At 37.7% G+C, this 13,713-nt stretch overlaps 2 protein-coding genes and 1 long non-coding RNA gene across 3 annotated transcripts; 1 reads left to right on the forward strand and 2 right to left on the reverse strand.

The window, feature by feature from the left end:
* Positions 1 to 323: 323 nt before the first annotated feature.
* LOC133798255 (uncharacterized) lies at positions 324 to 5,076 on the reverse strand. Its single transcript, XM_062236492.1, has 3 exons — positions 1,620 to 5,076; positions 1,056 to 1,534; positions 324 to 985 (listed from the first exon to the last, which is right to left on the reverse strand). Exons 1-3 carry the CDS (start codon positions 2,233 to 2,235, stop codon positions 449 to 451), a joined length of 1,632 nt encoding a protein of 543 aa, XP_062092476.1. The 5' UTR covers positions 2,236 to 5,076; the 3' UTR covers positions 324 to 448.
* Positions 3,812 to 11,272, forward strand: LOC133795891 (em protein H5-like). Its single transcript, XM_062233354.1, has 4 exons — positions 3,812 to 3,902; positions 5,584 to 5,679; positions 5,766 to 5,835; positions 11,176 to 11,272. Exons 1-4 carry the CDS (start codon positions 3,812 to 3,814, stop codon positions 11,270 to 11,272), a joined length of 354 nt encoding a protein of 117 aa, XP_062089338.1.
* On the reverse strand, positions 9,233 to 11,013 carry LOC133798256 (uncharacterized). The gene is made up of 2 exons (XR_009875807.1): positions 9,679 to 11,013; positions 9,233 to 9,520 (listed from the first exon to the last, which is right to left on the reverse strand). It is a non-coding gene; the product is annotated as an uncharacterized LOC133798256 (long non-coding RNA).
* Positions 11,273 to 13,713: the final 2,441 nt, after the last annotated feature.

Genomic DNA, 13,713 nt, shown 5'->3' on the forward strand with positions numbered 1-13,713 from the left:
TTGGAACTTAAACCTACTTCAAGATACTTCGAGATCGAGGCTGGAATATCTTAAAGAAAAATAGTTTCGAACTCATAACCTCGGGGAAAAAACCGAGAACGAGGAAAAGTAACTAAGCAAAAAGATATAACTAAACCATTCACATTACATACCATATAAGTACTTTCGGGTTTGTGGTTAAAGTAATATCTGACCTTGATGAATAACGAGATCGGAAGCGGATAATTCGAACAAACAATGCGTGAATGCATCGAGTTTCGAGCCTAAATCCAAACTATGTTTGTATGAAGAAATAAACATAAACAACTCAATAATATAAAATATGCAAAATATTTCGAGCCAGGAAATGTAAAGCATATATAAGTTAATATAAAAAGAAATTGTATCAGCCCTACGGGCATAAATTAAATATTACAAAGAATAAAGGGACGCAGCCCCGAGGTGAGGATCAGGAAGGAGCAGTTCCCTTGGCTTTTCCAGCGGCAACGGCACTAGACCCCCCAGGACGAATAGCATGACTATCCTTCTGAGCAGCCTCTCGAGCAGCTTCACTCGCTTCAAGACGGGCATTCCACCGCTCTACATACTTGGCCTCGAGAGGACCCAGGAAGCTGGTATTGAGGTCGGCATTGTCAACCCAAATTTTGTACAAGGCCTGGTCGACCGCCTTCTCCTTCTGCTCTTTGAACTCGTCCAGGAGGCGGGCCTTCTCGCTTTCCATGATGTCGAAAGTAGCAGCTTTCTCCTCCTTGAGCTTAGCATTAGCCTTCTCCAGCTCAGCAAGAAGAGTCTTCGCCTGTTCAAGCTCGGCTTTCATCTTCTCCAGCTCCGCGAGACGGGTCTTCACATTCTCGAGTTCGGTCTTCGAGTCCTTGAGTTCATCAGCCATCTTAAGCTGGAGATCCCTCGACTCTTGGGCCAGAGACATACTTATGTGCACCTCGTTGGTCAGCTTATAATTAAGTTGTGCTGAAACGACAAGGGCCTGAAATACAAAGAATGAATTAGATCATGAGCTGGGACACAAACAATTAAAGGAGAGTTGCGAAGGTTACCGCGGCAGTAAGTTCAATACTCTTATCATAAAGAGTATTACAGTCTGAGGCCTTGTGCACAAGGTCCCAATGGTCGGCGCCGAAGCCTGAAAAACTCTGACCCACTCGAGAGAGGACGTCCGAGCTAAGTACAGCCCCTTGGGTCCCAACAGCACCGTCAAGCACGAACTCCTCAACATGAGGTCGGGCCATCGGCAGTAGGACCTTGGAGACGGAAGGCTTCTTCGGAGGCCGGCCGACTGTTATTTGAGTATCGGTTGGAGGAAGCAAGATGGGCGCGGTTGAACCAAATGCATCAACCTGGACGATCGGCTCCTCGGTTGTGCTCGCAGTAGCCTGAGCTGTTGGGGTTTTCTTGGAGCGTCTGGGGACCTTGGATGGTCGGTCGGACCTCCGCGAGGCTCTCGGGCGCTTACTCTTCTGAGCTCCAGCTCTCTCATCACTAAAAAACACAGCGTCAAGGTCGGGATCCATGGCACCTGCACAGTTCCAATCGAAGTTAGACATAATGCTAATAAACTTGGAAGAAAAAAAAAGAAAAAACCAAGTAAAGAAAGACCTAACTGGAACTCTCCCCCAAACTAGAGCTCGGGGACCACGAAATTCCCCCATCTTCAAAAGAGGCGGGGGGAGTGCCTTCCCTATAGGTGGACGTCAACCTCGAAAGTTCCCTATAGTCACTTGTCCCATATTGGACGGCTATCCCATCCCACACCTCGTTCAGGCTATACATGGTGTCATACTTCCTGAGCCAACTATCAAACCTATGAACTCGGTCATCTACCCAAGTCCAAATATAGAAGTGGTCCCTATCGTCTGGGCACAAGACTAACCTATCGGGTTTGTATGTTAATAAGGTGGGGGACCACATTCTCGAGCTAAGGATGACTTTACCTTGATCATCCGAGTCTGAACTCGAGGCTTCATCGTTAGCCTTGTTCCCCGATGGCGGGCTTCTTTGACGAGCTGGGGGTGGAGGCCTCGCCTCTCTCCTTGGAGGGAGGACGCCTGTGGGCAAAGGCACCTCCTCCCAATGATCATACTTTTTATTGGACCAGTCCGAGGTGGACTGGCCATCTCCCAAAAGCCCGCAATCTCGGAGCTTATTCTCATGTAAAAGGTACGAGAGAGACCTCTTGCCGTAAGGGAGTTGGAGCAGAGTCTCCCTATGCCCCTTCATTGCCTTGTCGGGAGTAGGACGGTGAAAATTGGCTGGAAAGCAAGACACATTTCAACTAAGTACGGATTTTACAAATAAAATCCTGAGCACAGAGATAAAGAAGGTTGGAATACTTACGAATCCGTTTGAATGAGTAGCATCGAGACGGAGACAAGCCATCTGTCCAGAAGAAGGCTTTTTTAAAATTAGGAGGATGATTAAGGAGATCCTCAAACACCTTCTTCTCTTTGGGATAGCTCGAAAGGTAGTAAAAGCCATATCCTCCCCGAGCTCGGGAGGGATTGCTTTTCAGACAGAAGAGGTATAAAATCTCATGCGGCGAAGGTCCCGTCCACTTCAGCTCGTGGTATAATGACCTCAGGGCAGACAGAACCCTGTAAGAATTGGTGTTGAGGTGGAACGGAGCCAACCCCACAAAATCCGTGAAGTCCTTGAAAAAAGACTTCAAAGGCAGTAGCGCTCCTGCCTTCATGTGTTCCTGACTCCATGCCGCGTACCTCAGCCTGTTGTCAGGGTTTCCAGTCCCTGGGGCATAGCAGCTTCGTTCGCTAGCGGTCGAAGCTCGACATCTCAAGGAGCTTGACAACCTGAGGCCATGGAAGGCCAGAATATCAGTTATCTGATTTGTTGAGGTAACCGAGCTCCAATAATGCTCGGCCTCAAATATTTCTCTCCTCGGTTGCGAGGTAGAAGGCTCCCCCATGAGTGAAAATTGGAGCTCTCCCGGACCGTACGCAACGGTCACTTTCAATTTAGGGTCGAGCGGGATCGGCCTGGGCCCTGAATTGGACTCTGGATAAATTGCCTCTCGAAGAGTTCTCCTTTTCTTCTCTATGACCTCGTCAATTTGGCGGCGATAATGAGCTCGAATCTCCTCTTGTTCGCGCGCGAGATTGTACTCGCGAATTCGATGTTGATTTCGAGCAAACAGTGACTCCGGGCTCGGGGTTTCGGGCGAGTAAGGGATTGCCAGCCACGACCCCCACCGTCTTTCCAGATTCTGTGACATCTAGCGAGAAATAAAAAATGGTGAGGGCCATGCATGCAAGAGTTCAAAGGTTACGAGCTTGACAAGACAAGCTCGGAGCTTAAGAACGAAGCGAGTTCGAAACTAAGACCCTTATTAAAGAGTCAGAACGTGTATTCCACGAGAAAAAGGGGGAGAGTGGACAAATTTTTTTTTGAAAATCCCGAAAATCATGGGAAAAAGGGTGGTGGTTATCCAGAAAAGGTAATCTTGGGTATCGTGAGTTCTTTAAAACCAAGGTTTTATACCCGATATCTTGGTGTGCAAGATATGTCCTTTAAAATTTTGAAGCCTAGAAAAAAGAAACCTTATTCTACACAAAAACTGGATTTGAAACCAGAGATTTAAGCCTAGTATGGGAACGTAAACGTAGAAGCCTATAGATCAAAAATTTCCTAGCATACAATACTAAGGAAATATATCAGCGCACTCCAAGAAATAACAAGAACAATATGGACAGAAACTGGCATAAGGGAAAATAAAGAATTGGACACTTACACAATAATGGCGATTGCAGAGAAATCGTTGATTGAAGGAGAGGCTGCAGGTATGAGCTTACGATCTCGAACAAACCGGTGGTCCTTTGCTTCTTCGGCTGAGAGAACATGCACAAGCAAGGAGTTTTCAGAGAGAGTTTCTGGTTTTGTTTTTGTTCCTTCTTCTGATGAGCGAAAAAATAAAAGGAAGATGATGAATGGGGTCTTATATATAGATAGAAAAAGGGGATTAATCTGGGACATTGAATAATACCCTTGCAAGATCCAACGGGTAGGGATTACTGATATGATGGTACCAAAAAGGTGGCAGACGAATGATCGTGGGCAGATTTCCAAGGTACTCGAGTACCCTGAATGGGCAATACCCAACTGACACGTGTCCATTCTCAAGTATGTGACGGTACAGTTCCCGAAGAAAGTAGTTCAAAAGTTTCCTTCTCATAGAATTCGAACGAATACTTTTGAGGGGGCAAGATGTTATACCCAGATTTCGAGCCATGAGAATTGTGATCTCGAAAGCTGGATTCATAATGAATGAACTCGTAAAGTCTGGAATATGTGCGAAATCTAAACATCGAGCCTGCGAAACAGAGACGACTTCGAAGATGGTAGCCTCGAAATCCTCACAAGCTCGAAAGGTAGACCCTGAGGTGCATCTGTTCTCGAGGATGACCTCGGATCAGGGGCTCCAAGCCTAACGCGCGTACGAGCTCAAAGTCATGTGGCCTCGGGATATGTTATAGCTCGAAAGTCAGTAAGAAACCTGGGAGAATATGGCCTTGGTGATATAGGATAATAACTTTGAATATCCTAATGAGTCATCTATAAGAGACGTGGTCTACATTTATTACTGTAAATCCCCTACAATCAAGGGATATTATTTGATTAGTTATACGCCCCCTGGTCTTCAGGGGACATTTCCTTTTATATCAGATTGCAGGCATTTAATACCATTTAATTTATTTGCAAATATAGAGTAACTACCCGAAATATGTGGGATAGTATTCTGAAATCTTCTCTATAAATAGAGAGGTCATGCACCATTGAAAAGGATCGAATTTTGTGATCTTGAGAGAAAACTCTGAAGAATTCATCCTTGAAGAATTTTCAGAGATCATCTTTAGTTTAATAACAAAGACTCGTGGACTAGGCAGATTTAACTGCTGAACCACGTAAAAAACCGTGTTTGTGTTATCATATTTTTATTGCCCATTACTGATTATTGTTTACGTGCTCTTCTTTCACTGTTGACGAAAAACGGCGTCAACAAAAGGTGTTAGAAAACAATAAAAAAAAAAGTGTTAAATCTAACGGAAACCAACAATTTCCGTTAAACTCACATTTATAATATATAAAGGTATAAATAATTTTATATACACTATTAAGTTTTAAAATAATGTATCATAATAAAAACTGATAATATCAAGATAATCGAGATAATATAGTTATTAATATTAATTATAAAACAACAATGCAAGTAAGAATATTTTTTTTAATGAAACATAAATTACTTTATAAAAATATTAAATATTTTTAAAAATGTCATGAATTTTTTTTTTTCTCATGTCATGTTTGTTATTGTCATAAATTAAACGTCCAAATATTTTAAGAATGATTCACCATTTATTTTGTATTTTTTTATGTATTTTAAAATAAAAAAATAAAAATAACATGTAAGGACCTAAATGATACGATTTGAAAATATTGTGGACCTAACTGATACAAAATCAACTTTTGAAACCTAAGAATTACAAAGTGTAAATAATGAGGACTGTAGTGAAAAAAACCCCTAAAATAGGAGTTAATCAATACTACCATTTAAAGAAGAGAGAAATGGCTTCGCATCTAAGTTGGGAGAGACTGTCGTTCCTGGTGGAAAAAGCCTCGAGGCCCAAGAACACCTTGCTGAAGGGTTATTGAGTATACTAATTCATTTTCCTTGCATATCGTGATCTTGTTTGACTAATATTTACTCAATTAATTATTTATATAATGTAAAATTTAAGGGAGGAAACAAGGAGGGCAGACGAGGAATGAGCAACTAGGGAAAGAAGGGTATCAAAAGATGGGTCGCATGTGAAGAAAGAGAACAAACGATTCTCATTAATTAAAGAATAGTGCTACAAAGTATTATATACAATAGATTAGTAAGCTTATTACAGTTGTACAATTAGTTAGCATAATAGAAATTAGTTACAAAAGCTAACATCTAAACTAATTAACTAATACTCTTAACATTCCCCCTCAAACTTAGGGTAGAGAGTGAATCTACACTAAGTTTGTCCCTCAAAAAAAGAAATCAATAGCTAGATAACGCTTTGGTAAAAGATATATGTGGTTTGCTCATGTGCTGAGGTGTGTTTAACAACCAATGTCTTAGCCAAGACCTTTTCAAGAACAAAGTACAAGTCAAGTTCTATGTGCTTGGTCCTGGCGTGTAAAACTAGGTTGGAAGCCATCAACACAGTACTATGATTGTCACACCAAACAGTAGGAGCCCTTTGAATAGGAACACAAATCTCATATAGAAGAGATTGTATCCAGGTGAGCTCAGCTGTGATACCAGCTAGACTTCTATATTCTGCTTCGGTACTAGACCGAGAGACAGTTTTTTGCTTCTTCAAAGACCAACTGACTAGATTTGGCCCAAGATAAACACAGAACCCAGAAGTTGATCTCATATCATTAGGGTTTGAAGCCCAATCGGCATCACAGAAACCAACCAATTCAAGAGAGGTTGACCCCCTGAGATGTAATCCAAAGTCAAGAGTACCATTCAAATATCGAAGAATATGTTTGACATTTCGCCAATGGGACTCTAAAGGCCTGTGCATGAACTGAAAAACATGATTGACAACATTGGATATCTCTGGCTTTGTGATTGTTGCATACTAAAGTGCCCCTACTAAGCTGCAGTACACCTTTGGGTCTTGGATAGGATCACTTCCAGTGGCTGATAAATTTTTTCCCCCAGTCATGGGAGTCTTCAACCCATTTGTAAACTTAAGTTTGGCCTTACACAAAAGGTTAGTGATATACTTGGTCTGGGAAAGGTGGATTCCTTCCTCTGTTGGTTGCACTTGAATGCCCAAAAAGTAATTGATCTCTATAAGATCTTTAAGTGCAAAAATGGAATTGAATTGAGACATAAGAGTATCTAACTCGGATAGGCAGTTGCCTGTAATGAGTATATCACGACATACACAAGAACAAAGATAGTGTGAGTCTTGGTAAATCGAATAAAGAGAGAGTGACCTGGCCTTGCATTGTGAAAACCAAGTTAAACCAATCCTTCTTTGAGTTTGTGAAACCAGGCCCTATGGGCTTGCTTAAGACCATACAAAGCTTTGTGCAATTTGCAAACCAAATGAGATGAATTTGGCTAAACAATACCCAGTGGTTGCTGCATAAACACCTCGGTGAGGAAGCCATTGAGGAAGGCATTATTAGTGTCAAGTTGCTTAACTATCCACTGCCGAGAAAGAGCAATGGTTAGAATAACTCTAATTGTTGTTTGCTTGACAATCGGGCTGAAAGTTTATGTGAAATCAAAGTCATATTGTTGATGAAACCCCTTGGCAACTAGTTGTGCCTTATGTTTGTCAATAGTTCCATTGGGGTTCTCTTTAATTTTGAATACCCATCTGCAACCTGTAGCTTTTCTGCCATCGGGCAGCTCCATAAGAGACCAAGTTTTATTATTCTTTAGAGCAAGCAACTCAGCAGCCATTGCATTATTCCATTCTAGTTTGGAAAAAGCTTATTCAACTGTTAAAGGCTCTTTATAGGTGATGTACACCTTTGGTTTATATACCCCAACCTTGGCTCTTGTAGTCATATGATGGGGATTAGTTGGTAAGGGAGTTGGTTGTGTTGGTTGAGGGTAGACAGTAGCATGGGTAGGACTAGTAGATGAAGGTGGTGATGGAGAGTGAGATGGTGATGGTTAATGTGATAAAGGTGACAGATTAGGCAAGTGTGAGAATGAGGATGAGGAGGATTGTTAGGATGATGATGGAGATTGGTGAGGAGAAGAATGTAGTGAGGAATGGGTAGAAGAGGAAAGGTCAAGTATTGTAGTGTGGAAAGTAGGAATGGAGGTAGATGGTAAACTTGTAAAATTTGACTTGGAAACATTGTTAGAGATAGTAGTAGACTTAGCAAAAGGAATCAAAAACTCATTAAAAATAACATCATGCGATATGTAAAGCCCAATAGGAGAGAGACATTTATACTCTTTATGTTTCAAGCTATACCCTAAGAAAGTGCACTCAATAGAGAAAAATTGAAGCTTGTGTTTGTTACATGATCTTGTGTTTGGAAAACAAGAACAACCAAAGACACGAAGTTGGTTATAATCAGGAGCTTGAGAATAAACGGTATAAATAGGTGTAGCTCCCGACAAAACAAATGAGGAAAGCCTATTAATAAGGATGGTTGCAGCACGGACAACCTCATCCCAGAATTTTAGTGGCATAGAGGCATGGGCAAGAAGAGTTAAGGTTGTCTCAACAAGGTGTCGATGCTTAGGGTTGAGCATAAAATCCGAAAAACCGAAAAAACCGTATACACCGACCTTCCGAACACCGAAAAAACCGAAATCGATTAAATCGAACACCGAAAAAACCGCTAACGGCGCAAACTGCCACTGTTCGGTCAGTTTGAAAATTTTGTCCGGACCGACCAGCGGAAACGAAACCGACCGACCAAACAATATAATATAAAATAATATAATATTATATAATTATTAATTATTAAAATTATTAAATAAAAATTAAAAAAAAATATTAAATTATGTTCTATATATTTATGTTTTAAAAATGCACAAAAATGGATTCCAACAATCCAAAAATTTTAGTTTTTTAACTAAAACTTTCAAAATTTTTTTTTTTAAATTTAAAAAAAATAATAAATTCGGTTTGGTCGGTTTAACAGACCAAACCGCGGTCCAAAACGGTCAGTTTTTTCTTTTAACTGGTTTGGTCGGTCGGTTTTTGGATTGCACCAATCCGGACCGAAAACCGAATTCTGGATTTTATGTTATGAAAAAACCGCCCAAACCGACCGATGCTCACCCCTATCGATGCTTACGTTCAACAACACTGTTTTGCTCATGAGTAATGGGACAAGAGACTCGATGTGTGATGCCATGAGTAACTAAGTACTAAGTAAAGGCTTAAAATTCCCCTCCCCAATCAGATTGGAAACTCTTAATAATGCAACTGAACTCATTCTCAACTTGTGTCTTAAAGTTGATGAATTTCTGCATAGTTTCAGGCTTATGCTTCAAAAAATACACCCAAGTAATCTAGAAAAAAAAAACATCAATGAAATGGATATAGTATCGATATCCATTGGAAGAGACCATAGGAGATGGACCCCATAGGTCGGAATGAACTAACTGCAATGGCTGAGAATACATAATATCAAATTTTGAAAATGGAAACTTATGTATTTTACCCAGACAACAAGCTGAACAAAAATTTGAGATACTTTTATTGCTATAAGAAACATTACGATTGGTCATTACAGGTTGAACTGTCTTGGCAGCAGGGTGCCCAAGATGACTATGCCGCAAATTGAACAAAGAATGGTCATTATTATTGGTGTTTACAACTTGAGAAGTATTACAAGACAAAGTAGACTCTTGTAACATGGACTGAGATGGAGCAGTGGAGTAGGGAGACACAAACAGAGGTGGGAAGGCATATAGACCATTGCTAAGTGTACCCTGCATCAGCACTTTCTTGGAAACCTTATCCTTAACAAGACAAAAGTTAGGGTGAAACTCAAAGAAAACACCATTATCATGAGCAAACTGAGACAAACTAATCAAGTTCTTGGTTATTTTAGGGACATGAAGTAATTGGTTAAGAACAAGAGGTCTAGAGTGATCAAAGGAAGGTAGGAAGGTCTTACCAACATTCTAAATGGTTAAGCCAGCTCCACTGCCCATACGAACTTGTTCAGATCCACAGAATTCACCCTTTTGAGTCAAATTTCCCTCATTAGCAGTGCAATGGTTGGTGGTTCCCGAATCTTGATACCAAGACTCATCACAGACAGTTTCAGCAGTAGCCACCATCGCAAAAGTAGCACTGGGAGATCGATCAATCGAAACAGCTCCAAAACCAGGAAATATTGGATTGAGTCATTGGTAACACTTTGATGAAAACTGACAAGATCTTTGACAAAGTTGACATATCGGACGAGCACTAGAGGAAGTAGTACCACATCCAGAAGTGAAACCAGGAGAGGGAGAAGAGTACACACCCCATCCATTAGAACTAGATTGAGAACCTAAGGTATTGGTACCAAAAGCACATTGATTGCTTGAAAAATTGCCATTCCGAGCACCAGTAGCAAACAGATTCCAATGTCCACGGCCAGAATTGGTAGACATACCACCACGAGTCCAACAATTCGCATTGGCCAAATTCACAGACACAGAGTCCAAATCTTTGTGTTGCCTCTCAATTCGATGTTCTTGAGCAAGAAGAAGTGCTTCAAAAGCAGTCACAATGAGAGGTTCAGATTTAGAATTGGCTCAGATGATGAAGGTATCATAATATGGAGAAGGCAATCCACAAAAAATTGCAGCAATATACTCCTTAGGAGACATATAATGGCCAATGGAGCTGAGTTGATTAATTAGAGACCAAACCTTGAGCAAATAGTTTAAGAGTGAGAGAGCATTTCTTGATGTTTTGCAATTAAGTTGATAATTGATCAAGCTTTGCTTTTGACTGAGAGGCAAAATAGGTCTCCAAAACTAACCACAGTTGGGCACATAACTGACTGTTGATCACACAAGTGAGGATAAGTGGAGTCATCGACGACAAGAGCCACAAGTAGAGAAGTTGATCCTGCTGGTACCAATCAACAAAGGCAGGATTCACCGTCCTTGTAATTTTATCAGTATCACTCAGAAAGCGAGGCGGTGGAGTATAGGTTGAAGAAATATAATCTTCAAGCTTGTGACCTCTAATGGTGGAAATGACTTGAGGTTTCCAAAGGAGGTAGGTGCTACCATCGAGTCTGGTTGCAAGCTTGTGAGCAAACGAGACTGGAGTGAAGACCGCCATAGATGAAGCAGAGGAGGTTGCGCGGAGCTGTTCCAAAAGAGAGACCTAGAGTGGTCACCATGGATAGCCATTAAACTTAGGGCAGAGAAGAAGAAAAATCAGATATGTCGAACCAGAGAAACAATGGAGATTGTAGAGAGAGAAACTCTGATACCATGTGAAGAAAGAGAATAAACGATTCTCATTAATTAAAGAATAGTGTTACAAAGTATTATATACAATAGATTAGCCAACACATTACAATTTTACAATTAGTTAGCATAACAAAAATTAGTTACAAAAGTTAACAACTAAACTAACTAACTAATACTCTTAACATCGCACTCACAAGGGGTGGGCTGAGCACCACAGATGAGTCTGGTGGGGAACATGCGACCCGAGAAGGTATAAAATTTGATGAATCTAAGTTAAAGACTAATAAAAGCTAGATCATGCAACCATTTATGCTTGGTTTAATTTGAACATAGCAATGTTCTAATGACACTTTTACTTGATGTGATTTTTCATTCATATTTTTACTAAACACAGGGAATAGGAAAAATTGGTGGGAGAAGAGGGAAAATAATGGGAATAATATTTTTCCCAATTATCTAAGAAATACTATTAATGGTATGTTTAATTGATGTGAATAAGAATTATTTATGTGATAATGATTCTTATTTATTTATGTGATAATAATTTTTATTCACATGTTTACTAAAATAAGAAATATGAAAATTTGGTGGGATAATTAAGGAGGAAGAGAATGAGAATGATTCTTCTCTCAATTATCTAAGAAATGTCATTAATGGATTTACTTATGGCATTAAGGAAAGAGAATGGAGAATGAGTTTCATTATCTTTATTTACTTCTCTAAGTTTTGTTAGGAATAGGAATAAAATAGGTAGACAACATAATTATTTGAGAAATTATAGTAAATGACCTAACAAAATGTCATGAAGAAGTTAATGTCCTCATTTTAATTTTTTAGAGAAATGAATATTTTACATTATTGATTACCTAAATTGCTCTTTTCTATCATTTATTTATTTATTTAGGAGCGTATGATTTTAATATAGTTATATATGTATATTAGTTTTGTTTAATTAATTTTTATTTTAAAGTTATATTGATTTTTTAAGCTTTTTATGGGTTGTTGGTTTATTATTTTCTAACTAGTGTATATGTTTTTTGTAGTATGATATATAATTTTTTTTTTATAATATTTAGTTTCTATCTTATTATACATAATGGTAGTATACAATTTTGTATCATGATATATACATTTTAATGGTAGTATATAATTTTGTTAGCATAGTATATACATTTTTTAGTAATAATTTTGTAAGTTTTATTGGTATTATTTTTCGACTCAGTATATATATTTTGTAGTATGGTATATCATTCAACAACCCATAAAAAAACGAAAAAAAATCAAAATAACTTTAAAATAAAAACTAATTAAACAAAAATAATATACATATACCATAATATTAAAAAATTTAGACTAAAATAGTAATTTGCTAAATGACATATTTGGTAATATGTAATATTAAAAATATGGTTAGACTATCTTACTACAAAATTAAAAACATGGACATTACTTACTTTCACACACCATTAAGGGTCATTTTGCACCAAATCCCTAATCATTTCACACAAATTTGAGATTGAGGAGTGAGATTTGCAATCTTATGAGATATTACTATTCTCATTCATTTTTAAAATAAAAAAATATCATTTTTGTTTTTATTTAATTAAAAAACTAAAATTAAATAATTTTTTAAAAAATAAAATATATACACATATATATTTTTTAAATATTTATAATATATATTTTAAGATAATATATTATTTTTAAATTTAATAAATTAATAATTTAAATATTTAATCATTTTTATTTTATTTAATAAAAATACTATAAATATATTAATTAAATATTTATCAATTTGATTCGTGTTTTATTCAAAATTACTAATTTATTTTATTTATAGTATATTTTTATTATATTTATATTTGTTGACGCTGTTTTTCGTCAATTTAATTATGTAGAGCAATTAAACAATTAATAAGGAAGAAAAGAAAATAAAGAGATTTTTTACGTGGTTCAGCAGTTAAAATCTGCCTACGTCCAAGAGGCAATTTTATTAGATTCAGCGTTAAAGTTTCAAGAAAAAACAATTTCCAATGTTTCTCAGTGCCCAATTATGCCTAAATACAAATGACTAAATCCATACTATTTGTAGACTTGGTTATAAGAATATATTCCCACAAATTTAGGGAAGGTACAACATAATATTCAAATTCAAATTCAAATGAATATCTGAATAATAAAAATTAAATGCATTATTTAATAGAAGATCCCTTAAAATAGGGTTAATTATACATGGTTTTAGCCAATCCCACATAAATAGGGGTTCCAAAACAACATCTCCATGTATCACTTTAACGCGTATTTGAGCCTGATCACTGCCTCAACGTGCTTTCGAGATCACTCAAAGCCTCGAGCTCACCATTCCAATTATCGCCCCTCTTTACTTGTTTAGTCATTCGAACTCATCTCTTAGAGGAGACTAACGCTTTTGAACCTGCAACTCATGCTTGAGTGCTAATGACGTAGCTAGGGAATCTCGTGACAATTTGCACAAGTATAATATTAACATTTGTTAATCCTGAGCTTACTCTTTATGAGCCTACATTTCGAGGCTGTTTATTTATTCTCGAAATTTGGGTGTAACAATAATAATTAATTAATATCTTAAGTTAAAAACATATTTAATTATAATATTATATTAAAAAGATTTAGCTTATAAAACTTTTACTTTAATCAAATGTATTTTTGTAACTTACAAATAATTTATCCCAATTCCAAAATAAAGTAAACACATC

This window comes from Humulus lupulus, chromosome 8, assembly GCF_963169125.1.
Source record: "Humulus lupulus chromosome 8, drHumLupu1.1, whole genome shotgun sequence".
NCBI lineage: Eukaryota > Viridiplantae > Streptophyta > Magnoliopsida > Rosales > Cannabaceae > Humulus > Humulus lupulus.

Bases quoted from the DNA above. Each gene is read 5' to 3' on its own strand.
- LOC133798255 (XM_062236492.1), bottom strand. From the start codon at position 2,235: ATGAAGGGGCATAGGGAGACTCTGCTCCAACTCCCTTACGGCAAGAGG. The intron at 1,535-1,619 runs GTTAGGTCTTTC...GGAACTGTGCAG, and splicing joins TAGTTTGGGGGAGAGTTCCA to GTGCCATGGATCCCGACCTT. The intron at 986-1,055 runs GTAACCTTCGCA...TTTGTATTTCAG, and splicing joins GTATTGAACTTACTGCCGCG to GCCCTTGTCGTTTCAGCACA.
- LOC133795891 (XM_062233354.1), top strand. From the start codon at position 3,812: ATGAGCTTACGATCTCGAACAAACCGGTGGTCCTTTGCTTCTTCGGCT. The intron at 3,903-5,583 runs GTTTTGTTTTTG...TACCATTTAAAG, and splicing joins GTTTTCAGAGAGAGTTTCTG to AAGAGAGAAATGGCTTCGCA. The intron at 5,680-5,765 runs GTATACTAATTC...GTAAAATTTAAG, and splicing joins CCTTGCTGAAGGGTTATTGA to GGAGGAAACAAGGAGGGCAG.